Source organism: Buteo buteo, chromosome 17, assembly GCF_964188355.1.
Source record: "Buteo buteo chromosome 17, bButBut1.hap1.1, whole genome shotgun sequence".
Lineage (NCBI taxonomy): Eukaryota > Metazoa > Chordata > Aves > Accipitriformes > Accipitridae > Buteo > Buteo buteo.
In genome coordinates this window covers 11,308,844-11,324,734 of record NC_134187.1, presented here as the reverse complement: position 1 = coordinate 11,324,734, position 15,891 = coordinate 11,308,844, and the positions used below count along the sequence as shown (strand labels likewise).

General features: G+C 48.1%; 1 protein-coding gene and 1 long non-coding RNA gene across 2 annotated transcripts in view; both read right to left on the bottom strand.

Annotated features, from left to right (window-relative positions):
- LOC142041123 (uncharacterized) overlaps nt 1–5,408 on the bottom strand; it is a 31,408-nt gene extending 26,000 nt beyond the window's left edge. Inside the window, exons 1-2 of the long non-coding RNA XR_012653361.1 lie at nt 5,290–5,408; nt 1,388–1,470 (exon numbers count right to left, since the gene is read on the bottom strand). This is a non-coding gene — a long non-coding RNA (uncharacterized LOC142041123). The remainder of the gene's footprint in view (nt 1–1,387; nt 1,471–5,289) is intronic.
- Nucleotides 5,409–7,376: 1,968 nt separating this feature from the next.
- Nucleotides 7,377–15,690, bottom strand: OSR1 (odd-skipped related transcription factor 1). The gene is made up of 3 exons (XM_075049074.1): nt 15,304–15,690; nt 9,172–9,864; nt 7,377–8,615 (listed from the first exon to the last, which is right to left on the bottom strand). The coding sequence occupies exons 2-3, from the start codon at nt 9,816–9,818 to the stop codon at nt 8,480–8,482; spliced, it is 783 nt and encodes a 260-aa protein (XP_074905175.1). The 5' UTR covers nt 9,819–9,864; nt 15,304–15,690; the 3' UTR covers nt 7,377–8,479.
- Between the last annotated feature and the right edge of the window lie 201 nt (nt 15,691–15,891).

Here is a 15,891-nt window from a genome sequence, read left to right as displayed (position 1 = left end):
CACTTTGAAATAGGCTTATTAATCCACTGAGGGAAATAAACAGCTGGAAGTAAACATTTCCCAACTGCTGGAGAAACACTAACTGTTTCCTAAGCCATATCCAAGTGGTCACCAAATAAATGCATAAGGGAAAACCGGTTCTTGGCCTGGATCTATGCCTGTGCTAATGAAGAAATCAACAGTAGAGGGCTAGCTGAGTCATTCTTCTTTAAGGATCATCAAATATGCAGCTTCTTAATTATTTATTGGTTGCTAGGACCAGCAGCCAACACTGTGCTTAGAGCTGTACAGGGCAGCCTTCACCACAGTCTAAATTTGGCATACCAACAGTATCCAGCAACTCACTGGATGCTCAGTAGATATCCAGCAATGCACCTGATGGGTAGTGAAAGCCAAAGCTGTTTGTAAAGTGCTAGAGAAGTCATTTTCCAAGAGAAGTGCATTTTAAGGAAGAACACCAAAAGGAGTACACAATAGGTACCAAAAGAATTGACTGACAGTTTGAAGGAAAGTGGTGGAAAGTAGCACATTCTTGAAGGTCTGTGATTTCTCCTTCTGCCACAGACAACGTTATTTTTCATGTTCTTTTCAAGAACGCTTACATAAACAAATTTTCATATGTGTAAAGAAATAGTTAAGGAGAAGAACCTGTAAGCCCATAGCCAATATATTTTTACTCATAATACAAAATTTCCAGTCTGAATTGGAAAAAAATCATCTTGGGTGCAATAAGGAATTCTGGTAAAGTTCAGATCAAACAGTTCTGAAACAAAAATAAAGGTGTGTAATTAGCTGTCCTGTCACCATGCTCAGTTAAAATGAAACTCACCCCACAGGAAAAAATCCATCCTTAAGACCTCCTGACAGTATGGCCAGCCACATTAACCCATGAGCACATCCCAGTGAGACCAGATGAGTGTCAGACTGGAAGAGTCCCCAGCATGAGGCTGCAGGTGGTCTCTGTACACAGCAGAGACAACCAGCAGAGAAGAAAACCTGCAGGACAGAGGTGGCTGTGCCTGGAGCACTAAGGTGGCCTCAGCAGCCTGTGTAAGTTAGGGAAGAAACATGGGGGGTTGTTATTAGTGAGGTTTGAGAGTTCAACTAATAAGGGATGGAAGAGCCTGAAAAAGACTTTTTCTGAGAAGAGGAAGAGTCCCACGGCCCTATATAGCTGTGCATCACTGATGTCCTGCTTTGTTCTCTGAAATGCAGTACAGTCCTTCCTCTGACATATGTCTCACCAGCCTCACTGGCTACAGCAGGGGAGGAAGGACTACAGCAGGATCATGAACATACTCATCAGTATGTAGTTATTCCCTAAGGGTAGCAGCACACAGACCCCTCCTACCTAATATCACTTTAGATGAAATCTGCTTTTACTTACTTCAGTATTTCCTTATTGGAAAATTTTCTCCTCTGTTGTCTGAAAATGTACCTGAGACTTTTCTGTAGCCTGGTGCTGAAGTCCTGGAGAATAAATAGATAAAGAAACAGCCTCAAAAGAATGTAGAAGACATATATAAACTGAAATATCTTCACATACATTTGGAAGAAAGCCATCCTGTGTCTGGACAACTCTTGATGGAAAAAAAGTTGTTAAATTGATTAATCATTCACCCATAACATGTGATTTGAGCAGCCCCAGTTAGAAGCCAAAAGGCCAGAAAGAGAAAAGGTGTCATGATGAGAGAAGGGTGGTAATTATGTGGTTGTTTGAAACAAGCAAAGGAAGCAAGAGGATAAAGAGATTAATGAATTCGGAGACTCAGAGAAAGACAGATTTGTGGTGAGTTTCACTCCGGAAGACACTAACTTGAACTTGATGCAGAAGGCCGAAAGGTAGCTAAAAAAAGGCCAGACTGAAACAGAGTCAACAGGTCCAGTGACGTGACAAGTATAATTAGTTGCAGCAACAAGTAGACAAACTAAAATGGTGCTGAATAAGAGGCAGAAATACAAACAGAAATGATGGGCAGGGCAAGAACTCTAGCAACACTGATGTCGCGAAAAGAAGACAGGAAGAAGTATTAACACGGGGCGGGGGGGGGGGGGGGGGAGGAATATTGCCTGAGAAATAAAGATAAAAGCAGAAAAAGAAGAGGAAAGTGGGTGTCGTCAGGTCTCTGGTACAAGCTGATAAACCTGATGAAAAGCCAGTAACAATGTCTTTTTTTTTTTTCTCCTCAATTTACCCTAGTATGAAATACAGACAAATAGGGCCAGAAGACAAAGTGGTAAAATAAAACTTAGGAAAATTAAATTTAAACAAAAAGTGATAGTGGGTCTTAGCAATGTGGATTTTGTGGCTGCCGCAAAACCATCAGTAGGCCTAACTCTCTTCTCACAACTTCTCCTGTAAAACCTGAACAGCTCCACTTGATTCAGCCAAGTCAAATTGCTGTAAAAGAGATGAACAAGCCCATAAACTCAGATTTCATTATTCCACACGTATAATGTAAAAATATTGAAAATCAAATGCAAGTCCATCACCAAAGATCTAGTAAAGACAGAAGGCAAGTTAAAAATCAGGAAAGAAGTTATGGCACTCATCCCTTGGAAAATAGTTGTGGTGCCTCATATGACCAGAGCACACATTGTGCTACTCAAACTTAGCAGTACAGTTCCCTAACTGTTCAAGTTGACTCGCTCCTTAAAAGATACAATAAGAATGCAGAATCAATAGACCTTGCAAATAATTTAACTGATTAGTGGTGACAAGCTCCGTGGGCAAACTTCTGATAATCACTGCCACTGATCAAATTGTTGTTTCGTTTTATTTCTCAATAGCTACTGTGTCAGGAACTATAATGCTAGTATAAATATTTTTATATGTTTGGTGGAGTATCAGACGCCAGTAAAGCACAAACATAAGGCATAGGGGGAATTGGCACCAGCAGCTAAGGCACAGGTGGAGGAAGGAACACCTCCTTTTAGTGATTTACCACGTTCTCATCAGGTATCAATGGCAGTGGAACTACAGCCCCAGAGAGCAGTCTAAAGGGAGATGTGAGCTGGAAGTGGCAGAGACGTATGAGCACAACAGGGATTCTGGAACAGCTAGGCCTAATAAAAGGCCGAGCCAAACAGCTCCGGCACAGCACCATGCTGAAGCCGCCGTTCAGCTTGCAGGCCTCATGCCAATATTGCTGCAGGGTGCTGCCCTGTGTCATGTAAACATGTCTGCTGGGTATCCATGGCACGGTGCTGCACTGAGCGGTACAGACAAATACAAACTTTCATCGAAAGCTATGAACGTTTGGGGGCAGCTGGGTGTTTGGGGTTTTTTTAAAGTTCTGCTGGATGCTGAGCACACTTCAGCGGCAACTTGAGTTTAAATAAGGTAAACCTGACTGTGTAAAACAGGTCAATGCCTTAGCCTGTGTCTCCCAGACTCAGAAGTGATTCTTTCTAAGGCAAGGAAAGCTTTCTTCACTGCTGCAGCTCTCTGAGCAGTTAAATATGCATGTGGCCAAACTCAATCCTCGTAAAACCCAATTGACTTGATTCAAAAAACTCCTATAAAGATGACTGATGTCATTGGAGTCCCACCAGGGATGAATTTGGCCCATGCCATTCCTCCTGTTTAGTCATTGGATAGGAATGTAGAGAAGAAATGCATGCTGGGCTCTAGGACTCCATCTCTCAACAAAACTGCCAGGGCTGAAAAAGAATTACACGTGAGTATAAATTTGTCTTGCACACTCCATTAGATCTCCCAGATCAGCCACTGCTTTCAGCTGCCCAGGTACGAATCGGAGTATCTCCTTTCACTACTGAGGGCTGAGCAGGAGTTTCTACACGAGTGTGCCAGGCCTCTTGGGAGCAAAAGCAGCAGCATTATCCCCAGTTTACAGATGAAGAAACCCAAACAGGGAGCTGAAGTGATTTGCTTCCGCTCACATGTGGTGACAGAGGTAGAAGAGGTATTGAAACTTAAGTACTTATGGCTCCTCGCCACTTAGGCCGTGTATTCCTGTGATATATCTTTTTAATTTCCCTCTCCTTTCCCCATCTCCCTTCTCCCCTGCCCCCAACCCCATCAACATTGTCTGTAGCCACACAACTGGGAAGCTGGGATTAATCCATCCCTAGGGAAACTGGGATTAATATACAACTCATGCGGAACCTTTAAAAACCCAATGATTTGTGGTCCCCTTTTCAGAGGCACATGTAATCCACAGCTGAAAAGTAACTATTTGCTGTTCCAGTGCACATTCTGAGAGAGGCTTTTGCTCTATTTCATCAACGTACACTGAAGACCCCATCTGACAAGATTTCTTCCTGCATCCAACAAAAAAACAGGCTGAGTAGGCTGTGCAGAATCAGGCTCTTGCGGAGTAGTAACAGTTTATGGGCAGAAAAAGAATGACTGGAATGCAAAGGGGGAAAAAAAGAGAGTGAGAGATGTGCCAAGACATCTTTACATTTTCTCCAGTAACTGGAAATGGTTAAAAAAAAGACAAAAAAAATCTGTGTTTCCCTTGTAAATCTTGCAGGAAGAGACAACTAGTGTCAGGTGCCCTGGTTTTTACTCTTGCAAACTCCCATTCAGTGATGTTTTTATGATGAAAATGCAAAATTTAAAGCAACTGTGAAAACAGAATCAGCTCTCGATTGGCAGACAGAGGCCTAAGCAAGTTTTATTCACTGTGTGAATGTCAGATTAAAACACATGCAAAGAGAGAAAAGAAAAAGAAAGAAAGGGGAGGTAATTAATCTTTTAAATTATTTGTGATCCTGATTCAAAAGGCACATTTCCCATCTAATTCCTTTCATTTATTTTGCGGGTTAGTACAACTTATCTCTTCTGACTGTCATGATTTCATCTCTTCTTTGCTTTCCTTGGAATCACTGAACTGATACTGCCTAGCAAAATTCAAAACACTGGAGGGAACAGGCAAACTGTTCACCAGTGCAGCTGAGAGCATGACCAGAGAGATAGCCTTTGTTTGCACAAGGTCGAAAGCGGCCTTCTGGGAAGAGGAAATACACACACGTATATGTGTCGTACAAATGACATTAAGAGGCCGCGTGTGCATCCTGTGCTCGGTATGCCCACGTAGTTTTAATACATCTGTAATTCTGATTATGTCAATTCTGGGGATTTTGGGGTTTAATTGCACATAAAAATACATGTCCAAGGAAATTCTTGGCAGGAAGATCACCAGGCTTCAGCCTTACAAATGAAACGCTTCTCATGCCCAGCTGGGAGGAGTGGTTTCTCCACCTTCGCGACCCCGCAGTTATAATGGTTCCCAGGAACCAGTAACTGACACGGTTTCTTACCTCGCCACGGGTGTTTCGGTATCCCGGTGTTAAGGAGGTGGTGGAGCGACCGTGGGAAAGGCTCAGTGGAGTGACCCTCCCTGCATCCCTTCCTCCCTCCCTTCGGACCCAACTCGGATTTCTGCCTCGTAGTCACGACCCCTGAAAAACGACCGGCTGCAAGCGACAGAGCCCTCCACTTTCTCCCTCTGCGACAGGACTCCGGGAGCATCCCTGCTCCTTCACTCTGTGCCACGAACGACACAAGAGCGACGCGGGAAGTCGATCAGGGATTTTCTCTCTGAATCTCCCTTTAGAAGAAATGCCGGGGGGGGAGGGGGGCGGGGGCAATGAGCCACCCAGCCCTTAGGGCTGACAGTTAACGCCGTGTCCGTGCTGGGGGTGCAGGTCCCTTCTCGGAGAGGTGCGGGCTGCGGTGCCCCAGGCCGGGCGGCGGGGCAGGCCGGCGGGCAGCCGGGGACGGCCCGGGGCGCGGGCGGGGGAGGGTGGCGTTTCCCGAGGAGAGCTCCGCAGGCAGCGACCCGCGCGGGGCGAGGCGGCCGCTCCCGCTGGGCTTGCGCAAGGCGATGCAGCTAAACCCCAGCGGAGGAGCGGGGGGGAGTGGGGAGGGACACCTCCAGAGCCAGCGCGAATTGCCCCCGAGAGACGCTGCAGAGAAAACGCAGCCCGATCCGGCTCGGCAACGCGAGGCCGGGGCAGCAAAGGGATTCATTCTCCTTTCTGCCGCCGGGCTCCGCGCAAAAGGCTGCTCCGCGCTCATCCCACGGTGGCGGCTACACGCTGTGGAAGCGCGGGGGGGGGGGGGCAGCCCAGGCGTCCTGCAGGGTTGGGGGATTTCACCCCCGCCGCTCCTCGCTTGTCCCGAGCGGTGGGTTTTCGGATGCCTTTTAAGACGAACCCAAAAGCGGTGTGGAAAGCGAGTGGCGGGTGGGAAGCAAAGCAAAAGCGAGCCGGCTTCAAAGCTCTGCCCGTTCTCCCAGCCCCCGGAGCTGGATGCACCCAGCGCTGCCCGCGGGTCTTCCCACGCTGAGGGCGGACTCCGCCGCCCCACCAGCAAGTGCCCTTCCATTCGTTACCATGAGCTCGGAGCGGTGTCCAGTAAAAAAGAGGGGGCGAGAGGTTTCTCCCCCCACCACCCCTTACATTAAATAAGTTACAACTGCAACTTTTTCCCTGTCCTTGATGGGATTCCTTGCCCAAATAAAGAAATATTTTCTAAGGAAAGGAACCGCTTCGGACCGAGCGGCTTGCGGCGGCAGAGCATCCCCGCTCCGGCAGCGCAGGAGCCGCCGGGGCAGGGCCGGGGTCACCGCGGACGTCATTTAATGTTAATTTGCAGGAGGCTTTTCTTATAGCGGGGGGGACACACACACTGGCTTGTGACGGGGGGAAGAGGGTTTAAGGTTTTCCGAGGAAGGACGGCAAGAGGCCCTTCAAAGGCTCAGGCGGATCCCCCAGCTCGGAGCTCGCTCTCCCCCGTCTCGATCCAGAGCCGTTCCTCAGCGGAGTAAACATCTCTGATCTAAGACAGCTGCCGGGAATCAAAGGCCGCCCCAATCAGCGCTGAACCGGCCGAAGATGAGGCTGAAAAATACCCGCTCCTGACAGGCGAAGGGAAGGGCGTGCGAAGGCGGCCCTCCCCGCAGCGCCTTCGGGCTGTGAAAGCAGCAACAGTTCGCCCATTATTCATCTGATTTGTTTTATAACACTTCTGACACCTAATCTTATCAGCTAATACCCAAGATTTAGTTACCCAAGGCGATTTTTTTTTTCTTCCACACTAGCAGCAAAATTATTCGACTCCCTGCAGATCTGTTTACTTTTGTCAGCCTTAAAAAAAAAAAAAAAGAAAAGAAAAAAAGAAAGGAAAAAAAAAAAGAAAGGAAGGGGGGGGGGGGAGAAAATTAGGAGAGGGAGAGCTTATGCGTGAAGGAAAGATCCAATCTTTCCAAGGCTCGTAGAAACAAGCACTGAGGAAATACCGAGTTAACTCAAAGAAAAAAAAAAAAAGTTCTGAATATTGACGGAGAGGGTTTGCTAGGGAAGAGACCAGAAACCAAATGAACACATATGTAGTCCATGCAGACTTGCCTGTAAAATAACGATTTATTTTAATACTTAAAAAACACACACAATCCAGTGATAAATGTCAATTACCAATAATCAGCATAAAGTGCCAAACAGCCATACAACTTTTTTTTTTTTTTTAATAAACAAAACTTATTGGAATGTCTCTTAATTTGAATACACTGTTCAGAAAGCCAGCATTTAAAAAAATATGCTCTCAGGTTGAGATTTGTTCTCTCTCATCAGGACACACGAAGACTTTAAAGTACCACTAAAACCACGTTGTGCATACCATCAGTTTGACATATTGCCATCTTTCTTTCCTTCAGGTTTTTTAAAATAAGTCCACAAGTTACAAACCTCCTCACAGCACACTAGACCACAAGGCAAAAAAAAAAGGTCTCCATGTCCCATGAACACTGATTTGTCCTGAACACCGGGGACCCGCAGGTCTAAGATCTGGATGCATTTTCTAGCACATGATAGGACTCCCCACTTCAGAGATATAGGTCATTTCCAAACATTAATTTTCTTCTCCTTTTAGGAAAACAAACTAGCAAATGAGATTTGCAAGTTGCCCTTCTCCTTGTCCTAATGGTGCTGTGATGAGAAACCACCATTTCAGTTCTTAATCGTCTTCCGGAATTCTCTGTATTTCCTGAAGTGTAAAAATAAGAAGCTTTATACAGTCAAAAAAAAAGGATAAAATAAGAGGTTGGGGTTTCTTTTTTTTTTTTTTAAGTAATACTTTTGGAAGCTACAGTTTTGGGTTTTTTTGTTGGGATTGGGGGGGGGGTTGCTTGTGGGTTTTTGTTTGGTTTTAAAGAGATTCCTGTCCAACACGTGAGCACCACCTTTTGGCATAAAGTTTATCAAAGCCACACAAGTCAGCTAGCACTCTCTGCATCATTCATGTATATTTTAAATGCAAAATAATCTTTTCACCCACGACTTAGGAAGTTAGTTGCTTGGGTAGGGGGAGGTGGGGTGTGGATTTTGCTCTTTTTAAAGTACAAACAAAAACAAAACACAAAGTTCAGTGCTCCCATCCTGAAAGTTTTGTTTCTGCTCTGGTTTTGGTGTAAAGTCTGAAGGGGAGGAAAAGTTCATAGAAGTTGGAGATTCAGCACTTAAGTTTGGCAGGTTTCAGTTCCTTTACTTGCGTGTGCAGTGTCTTGTGGACAGCTAGCGTTCTGGACTGGCAAAATCCTTTCCCGCATTCTTGACACTTAAAAGGCTTTTCTTTAGAATGGATATATCTAGGGAAAGAAAAAGAATTGAGATGTCAGAAATAACTGGCCTAAACTCAGCAGTGAGCTACCTGATGGAGAACATGCTAGAGCTTTTTACACCTACTGCTGAGACCGAGTGCTGGAGTGCGGCACTCGGGCGATCGTCCATATGTGTGTTTGTAAGAAGAGAGAGGGGTGTCGGAGGCTTACAAGGGTGCCTTTCTTAGGGTTAAAGAGCTCCTCTCTAACTTCGGCGTCATCAGGCTGCGTGTCTTTGTGACACTTCTGAATGACCGCAAAAGCAGAAAACACAAGACAATGCAAACGGAGGATGAAAACATCTGTGGAAGCTAAGAAGGAGGCCGTGCAAGTCATTTTTGCAGAGTGAGTGAGTACAACAGGCCTCTTTTCCAAAGCGAGTTATCTGGGCTCCTCCACCAGCAGTGGGCAGAGGAAAACCTAGAGGGAACACTGCCAGCTGGCCAGGGACATGACTTTTCTTACAAGCACCTTCATGAACATAGGAGAGTAACCGGGGGAGTACAGATACACAAAGAAAAAAGGACAGGAGAAGAGTTGTTACCTGTGATCCCTCAGGTGGTCCTGTCTTCTGAAGGCCTTGTGGCAAATGTCACATGTGTAGGGTCGTTCGTCGGTGTGGGTTCTTTCATGGATCAAAAGGTTGTAGGACTTGGTGAAGTGCCTGCCACAGAATTTACACACGAACTCCTTCTTGGTTTTGGACGGTAACCTTCCCCGCGTGGGTTTCTTCTCTGGAGAGAGTTTAGTCACCTCAAGCAAAGACCCCAGCCCTGGGGGTGAGCCCTGGCTGTCTGCCTGTCCCAGTTTAGAGTGGTCCTCTTGTGTGGCGGCCACTGCTAAGTTGGCAAAGTCGAAACGTGGTTTGGCTTTGAGGGTCACATTGGTGGCCTCTTGCTTGGGTTGGATGACGTGTGGGAAGAGCGGGAAGGTCGGCAGCTGGAACCGTGCATCCACCAGGCTTGACACGCTGGGCACTTTGGAGAAGGAGGAGCGGGGCAGATGCATGGCTGGGTACCCCAAAGTCCACTGGTGCAGGTGTACGGCGTGCAGGGCACTGAACCCATAGAGGTTGGAGAGGTGGTCAGAGGGCACGGCGGGCAGCCCGTTAAATGCTTGCAGGAAGGAGTAGTTGGTGAGCTGGAGAGAAGGATGGATAGGCACTGGGGCCGGCAGGGTCTTACTTCCCATGGTGGCCGCTCGGGAGGAGGATCTTGGGAACAGGGGAGGAAAAGATCTGGAAAATAAAGGTGGAGGGGAGAAGAGGGAGAGGTGGATTTATATGAAGATAAAAGCAGAGGTAATTTCTCACCTCACCCCTTATTAACGCCCTTCTCCAAAGCCACAGAAGGAGGCTACCTCGGACTTGGAGAGGCCTGACCAGCTCTTGGCTGCAAGTCTATCCCCACAGGTCTCCAGACTCTCCGTCATCCCATCCCTCGCACACAAATGTTGTACCCCATCCACAGTCATTCACCTCCCAACAGCATCCCTGTGCTAGGTAGACCTCCGATGATCCTCTGCAGAGGGACAGCACAGAGATGCCATTTTGGCCCACAAAGCTCAGGCTTCTCCCACGTAATTTAAAATCCCTTCCTGGGCACCCTCAGCCTTTAGAAAATAGTGGGATACTGCCCACTATGTCTGTCCACAAAAACCGCCTCTAGCCCTGACCCTTGAGGCGACACGGGGAGGGGGTGCAGTGAGCTCACTGCCCCTGGGTCGCTCAGCTCCCTGCGGTCTGGCATCAGCCAAGCTTCTGTCTCTGGGGTGGTGGAGGCAGTTCCGTGCTCAGAACTGCATGTCCTGCCTCATTCAAACAAAGAAAATCCTCGAAAATTTTTTTGGGGAAAATACCAGCCAACAGCCCTCCCTCTTACGTACTGCAAAAATAAATGGGAAAATGCTGAGTTTGGGTGACAAATCTGAAGTGCCATTTGCTCTCCCCAGGGGGAAGTGCCTGGCTTCAAGCCCACATCCTAATCTAGGCAATCGCTTAATTAGAACCCTTCAAAAGGCAAAAAGCCAAGGGCTGGAGGGACCCTTCCCGTGGGGACACCCAGCCCACCAGCTGCAGGGCCACAGGGCCGCAGCCCTTCCCTGGGATGGGTGCCACCACTTTGCTCTGTGTTTCAGGGTCCCGCCAAGCCCCCAGCCTCTCCTCTGGGCCAGATCCCTACCCATTCCACCCCACAAGGAGGAGGGAAAAATGCTACCAGGCAGCAGCACAAAGGCGTATCTGGCCCTGCCTGCAAATTCAGCCCCGGCTGCTGTCAACCATTTGGCAGGACATGCCTCCTGAGGGTTGGTGTTGGGGAGGGGTGGTTAGTAGCTTCCCCTCTTTGTGGGTGCGAGAAAGCACCCATGGCTTTTAGAGGCATCGCATCCCTGCAGCCCAGGGAGTCTCCTTCTTACTCTGCAGCCTATAGCTGATGCTCTCTTTCCCGCCAGCGAACTCCAGGAGTTGCCCTCAGTAGGGCTGGTTTCCAGCAGGATCCCCATAGGGTCCCTGTAGAGTCCCCACAGGATGCTCGTAAGATCCCCACAGGTTTGCTGCAGGGTTCCTACCGGACCCACATAGGGTTCCCATAAGATCCCCTATAGGGTTCCTGCTGAGTCGCTGTAGGATCCCCACAAGATCCCCACAGGGTCCCGGCAGAATCCTCACGGCACTCAGCCCGGAGGGTCAGTTCATGCCCACCTGAAGAGTAAAGCCGCTTTGGGGAGAAGGAAGCAGCAAAGTGCTGCAGAGCAGTAATTGTCCCTCGGGGCTGGAGGGCTGGGGGGGTGGAAACTGGTGGCGGAAGAGGTCTAAAGACCAGGGAAACAAATCTGATTTATATGTGGGCTGTTGCCTGGACCAAGGAGCTGCGGCTGGGAGGGTGTGAGAGGGAGAAGCTTACTCTGAGCAGCTCTATACGCCGGGTCCACCTTTCACACCGCTTTACATAAATCAGCAGCAGGAAGAGACACCCAAACCTTGGAGGAATTCCATCGCAATGACCCAGAATAAGAGATTGTGACATTTTGCCTTTTTTAATTGGATACATTTCGGGTAGTGGCTGATTGAAAAATGCATACATTACATTCTCATCCCTCTCCTTTTTTTTTTCTTTTTTTTTTTTTTTTAACTGTTTATGGCCGATGAACCAAGCAGACTGTTCTGTTGTTCAGCTGGGGAAATACTTTTTATTTTGTTAGTGCTGCCCATACGCTAGGCGTGTCCACTTCGCAGCACAAATGCCTCAATCGATGACCCCGAGAACAAAGTGCACGGAAAACACTTGTCTGGGTACCTGAAATGTCTTTTTCTGTCTGTCACAACGGCTCCGTGTCTATTTTCCTGTCTAGGTAGCCCTAGATCTCTCAAGCATGAAACATGCTATTGCAAACTGAGTTAATTTCTGGGCTTATCCCTCTTTCTTTCTTCGTATCCTTAGAAAACATTTCATATGGAATACATAAGCAAAAATCTACTATGTCAATTTGGGTAAATTCTCGCTCGATAACATTTTAAAAATTCTCTTTCGATTTCCCAAACGAAGAAGGGGGCAGAAAACAAGGAGTAATAGAGTTGGGTCATAATAGCATCCATTGCGGCCGCGGTTTTTTGCTAGAGCAGTTCTATTATTTTTCAAAAAAAGAAAAAGAAAAGAAAAAGAAAGAAAGCAAAGGAAAAAGGAAAAGAAGAAAAAAAAGAGGAGAAAAAAAAAAGAAGAAGAAAAGAGGAGGTGGGAGCAGAGTGTTCACGTTACTACAAGTTTCTTGGCAGTTTTCCAGAAATGTAAGCTACACTTTTGCTCTATGCGACCGGGATAGTCAAAAATATAGATGAAGATCAGAGTATTTCATAAAGAAGTCCCCTCTCTCCGGGACATCAAAGCGAACGTGTTTCACAGCGCAGTAACTCCCCGCTCTCCCGCTTGCCCGCAGAGAGATCAATGTTTCTTTGATTTCGGTGTCACCTCTACCTTTAATTCTGTTTCATGTAAACAGATCGTTATCGGGGCTTCTTTTCTATTTTTATTTTTTTAAAGAAGAAGACCCCGCGAGTTCTCTGCTTGAATTCCCCCATCACAATAAAACTGTGCGGGGTTTTCTTTTTTAACACAAACTACCTCGGTGAGTAATTAAGAACAAACCACTTGTGTTCTGACTGAAACAAAAACCACTCATGCCAAGATAAATTTACCCTGCAAAATACGATCATAAACTTGAAAGACTACATCTGTCTCCAGCTTTCTTACCCTTTGTCCTGTTTGAAGATACGGTAATGCTATTGTCCAGTTGCCATTGTTTTAAGACCATTATAATCTTAACCCTCCAGATTAAATTCTACCTCCCCTATACGCCAAAAAAAGAAAAAGAAAAATCCACCCGGCTTTTTGCTGGTAGCATAGCAAGGGGCGAAATTAAATGGATTTCTAAGTAATCTTGTGGCTAGTCGGTATTTTTCCTTTCTACCTTGAATTATCAATTTCCGATGTGTCCTTTGAAAGGGATATTTGTTACATTAAATACCTGACTCATAAATAATGAGGTTTGCTAATTAGTTCCACATGGAAGAATGGAGGAGGTAAATTACCCTGAGAACGTTGCTTATTTTTACAAACATGATAAAGTAGCGGGCATAAAATGCTGCATTCTTGCGACAGCCTCAAACTACAGCAATCAGGTTCATCTGTCAAAAAAAGTCCCCCTGTTTTGCCTGAATCCTTTAAAGCCTGGCAGCTCTGTCCTTTCGGCTGCACAGCATAGGTGTGCAGTATTTTGCCACCAGGTCGGCTACTTATTTTGTCCCCTTTGAGGGGAACGAGATTTTCCCTTCCTATCAGTTTAAGCGAGGAAATAGAGCTTACAATTTATCTGTGTTTGGGAAACTAACTGGAAAGAGAATAAAATTGCCCTTTCGCTCCGCATTATTCGAGCGTGGTGCTCTTGAGGAATAAAGCGCATTGTTCAGCACAGATTTATTCAAAATATTAATGAAGTGTGCAGAATCTATTAAAGCAGGTTTATTCGGGGCTAATTGAGCGTGAAAGAGTTAATTGCTAACATTAATGAGGACTGGAAGGACTCAGTCAGCATGTGCCTTGGATATCTCCGCTCAATCCTTATAAAATCATCATTCACATTTTATCACGAAATCGGTGTTGACAAGTTTCTCCAGACCACCATTGCGAACGCGGATGAACGCGGTGGATTTTAGTCTCTCAGTAATAATAAATAATAATAATAATAATAACGGGGCTCCGACTGCACCAGCGATCGCTACACTTCCCGGGGCAGCCTTTACCCAAAACAACAACAACAACAACCAAATCCCCGGGTCCGGATCCCGGTGGGACGGTGGCTACGAGGGCCAGGGGCGGGAGGCGGCCGCGGGTGGGTGCCGGCGGGGCGGCCGCAGGGGCCAGGCTCCTTAATTTTCTCCCTGCTGTAGGTTTTAGGTTGGTTCGGAGGATTTTTTTTTTTTTTTTTGAGGGGCTGGTGGTGTTTAATCCCCTCGGGTGCAGGCAGGCCCCCAGCACAAGACTCATTCTCGCTTTTCTCCCTAGAGAAACGGCCGGTGCCTCCCTCCCCTGCGCACGAATAAATCGTCCTTCCTCTCTCCCGGCGGCAGGGAGGATTCCTTCCCTCTGTCCTCCTCGCTTCCCACGGCCACAGCACGCACAGCCACGGGTGGGGGGGAGGGAGGGCAAAACCTTTTCGGGGCACACCGGGCACCGAGCCGCACGCCCGGGCCCGGCCCGCCGAGGCGGTGCCGTCCCCGGGCTCCCGGCGCGGAGCTGCGCGGCGCGGTGCCACCACGCCGTGGGGTCCCGAGCCCAGCGCTGGTTTGGGGGTTGGCCCTCTTTCCTCACTTGGCTTCGGACTTACTAAACCGGACCTAGTGTGCACCTGTCCGGGACACGGCTCTCGCCCTCTTGCCCCGCTCGCTTTTTGTCGGACGAGCCCCGCAGCGCTACGGTCATCTCCAAACCGCTCGGTTTTTATAGTTTCCCTCCCAAAAGCCAACTATAACAACTATACCCTAATCCTCGGCTTTGCACTGACACTTTATAGGCTCGGCCTCGGGAGAAGCTCAGTCGCTCCCTGCGCTGAACTTGTTTCGAACCATTCAGACAAATACAAACATCAGAGTCCTTTCTGCTGTGGCCTTGGGAGGAAACAGAGGCAGCTTCTCGGACCCTAAAGCACTAAAAATGGAGTAGGAAAGAAAGAAGGGAAGGAAGAAAGTAAGAAGGAAAGAAAGAACAGAAAAGGAAAGAAGAGAGAGCAGAGAAGCTGAACGTTCAAGCCCATAAAGGACGTCCAGGCTTCTGTTTTGCAGCTCGTATGTGTAATTTTTAGCTCGGGTTAGAAACACAGCTCCTCCGCAAGGGGGGATAAACAACTTTGAAAGGGGAAGACAAATCCTTAAATAGCATCAAAATATCCGAGCCCCGTGTGAAGGCTTCCCCCCAGCCCTCCGCCCGCCCCAAGGAGAACAGTCCTCCTCACGTGAACCACTATTTCCCCACTTGGTCTGCACCGTCCAGGGAATGGTGGGAGGGGATGGGGGGGGGGGGAAGGAAGAAAGGAGGGAGAGAAAAGGAGGTGTTTGGATCGATATCCCCCACCCCCGAGGCTTGGCAAAACAAAAATCAAACAAAATGTTGTTCTTTTTATTTACCTAATCCCGATCTGTGCTCCACCGCTGGCAGCAGTTAAAAGATCCTGGGCTAAATTGGAGCTGGCAAAATAAAATAATAGGAAAAAAAATAATAGGAAAAAAAAAAGAAAAAGGAGAGGTTGGGCTAGGTCAGTGTCTCTGCTGGCCCTGGGGGGCACAGCTCTCTCCCCACCCCACCCCACTGCTCCTCCAGCGGGTACAGGCAGATCCGAGCGAGCAGCGGGGCCAGGTGTCCAGGTGCTCCGGCTGATGGAGCCGGAGGTGCTCTCCCTCCTCCTGCTCCCGGCGCCGTCTGCGTGTGCCGGACTGCAAACGCGCCCGGGAGCAGCCGAGCTCACACTGAACCGATCCCTTCCCTCCAGCCTCCTCCTTATTTCAACCCCCCCCTCCCAGCTCCCCCCCTCAACCTCCCACCACACTCCGGGCATGCGCACGCGGGGAGAAAGTTTCTGGCTGGGAAGAACCAACTTTTCAACCCGCTTCTCCTGCAGGCGCAGCAGCCCGGGGCTCGCAGCCCGCAAACGTGTGATCTCGCCCCCCCTCCCCTCCCCGCTCCCCGCAGCCTCCCCCGGGGCATCTCCCCGGGGC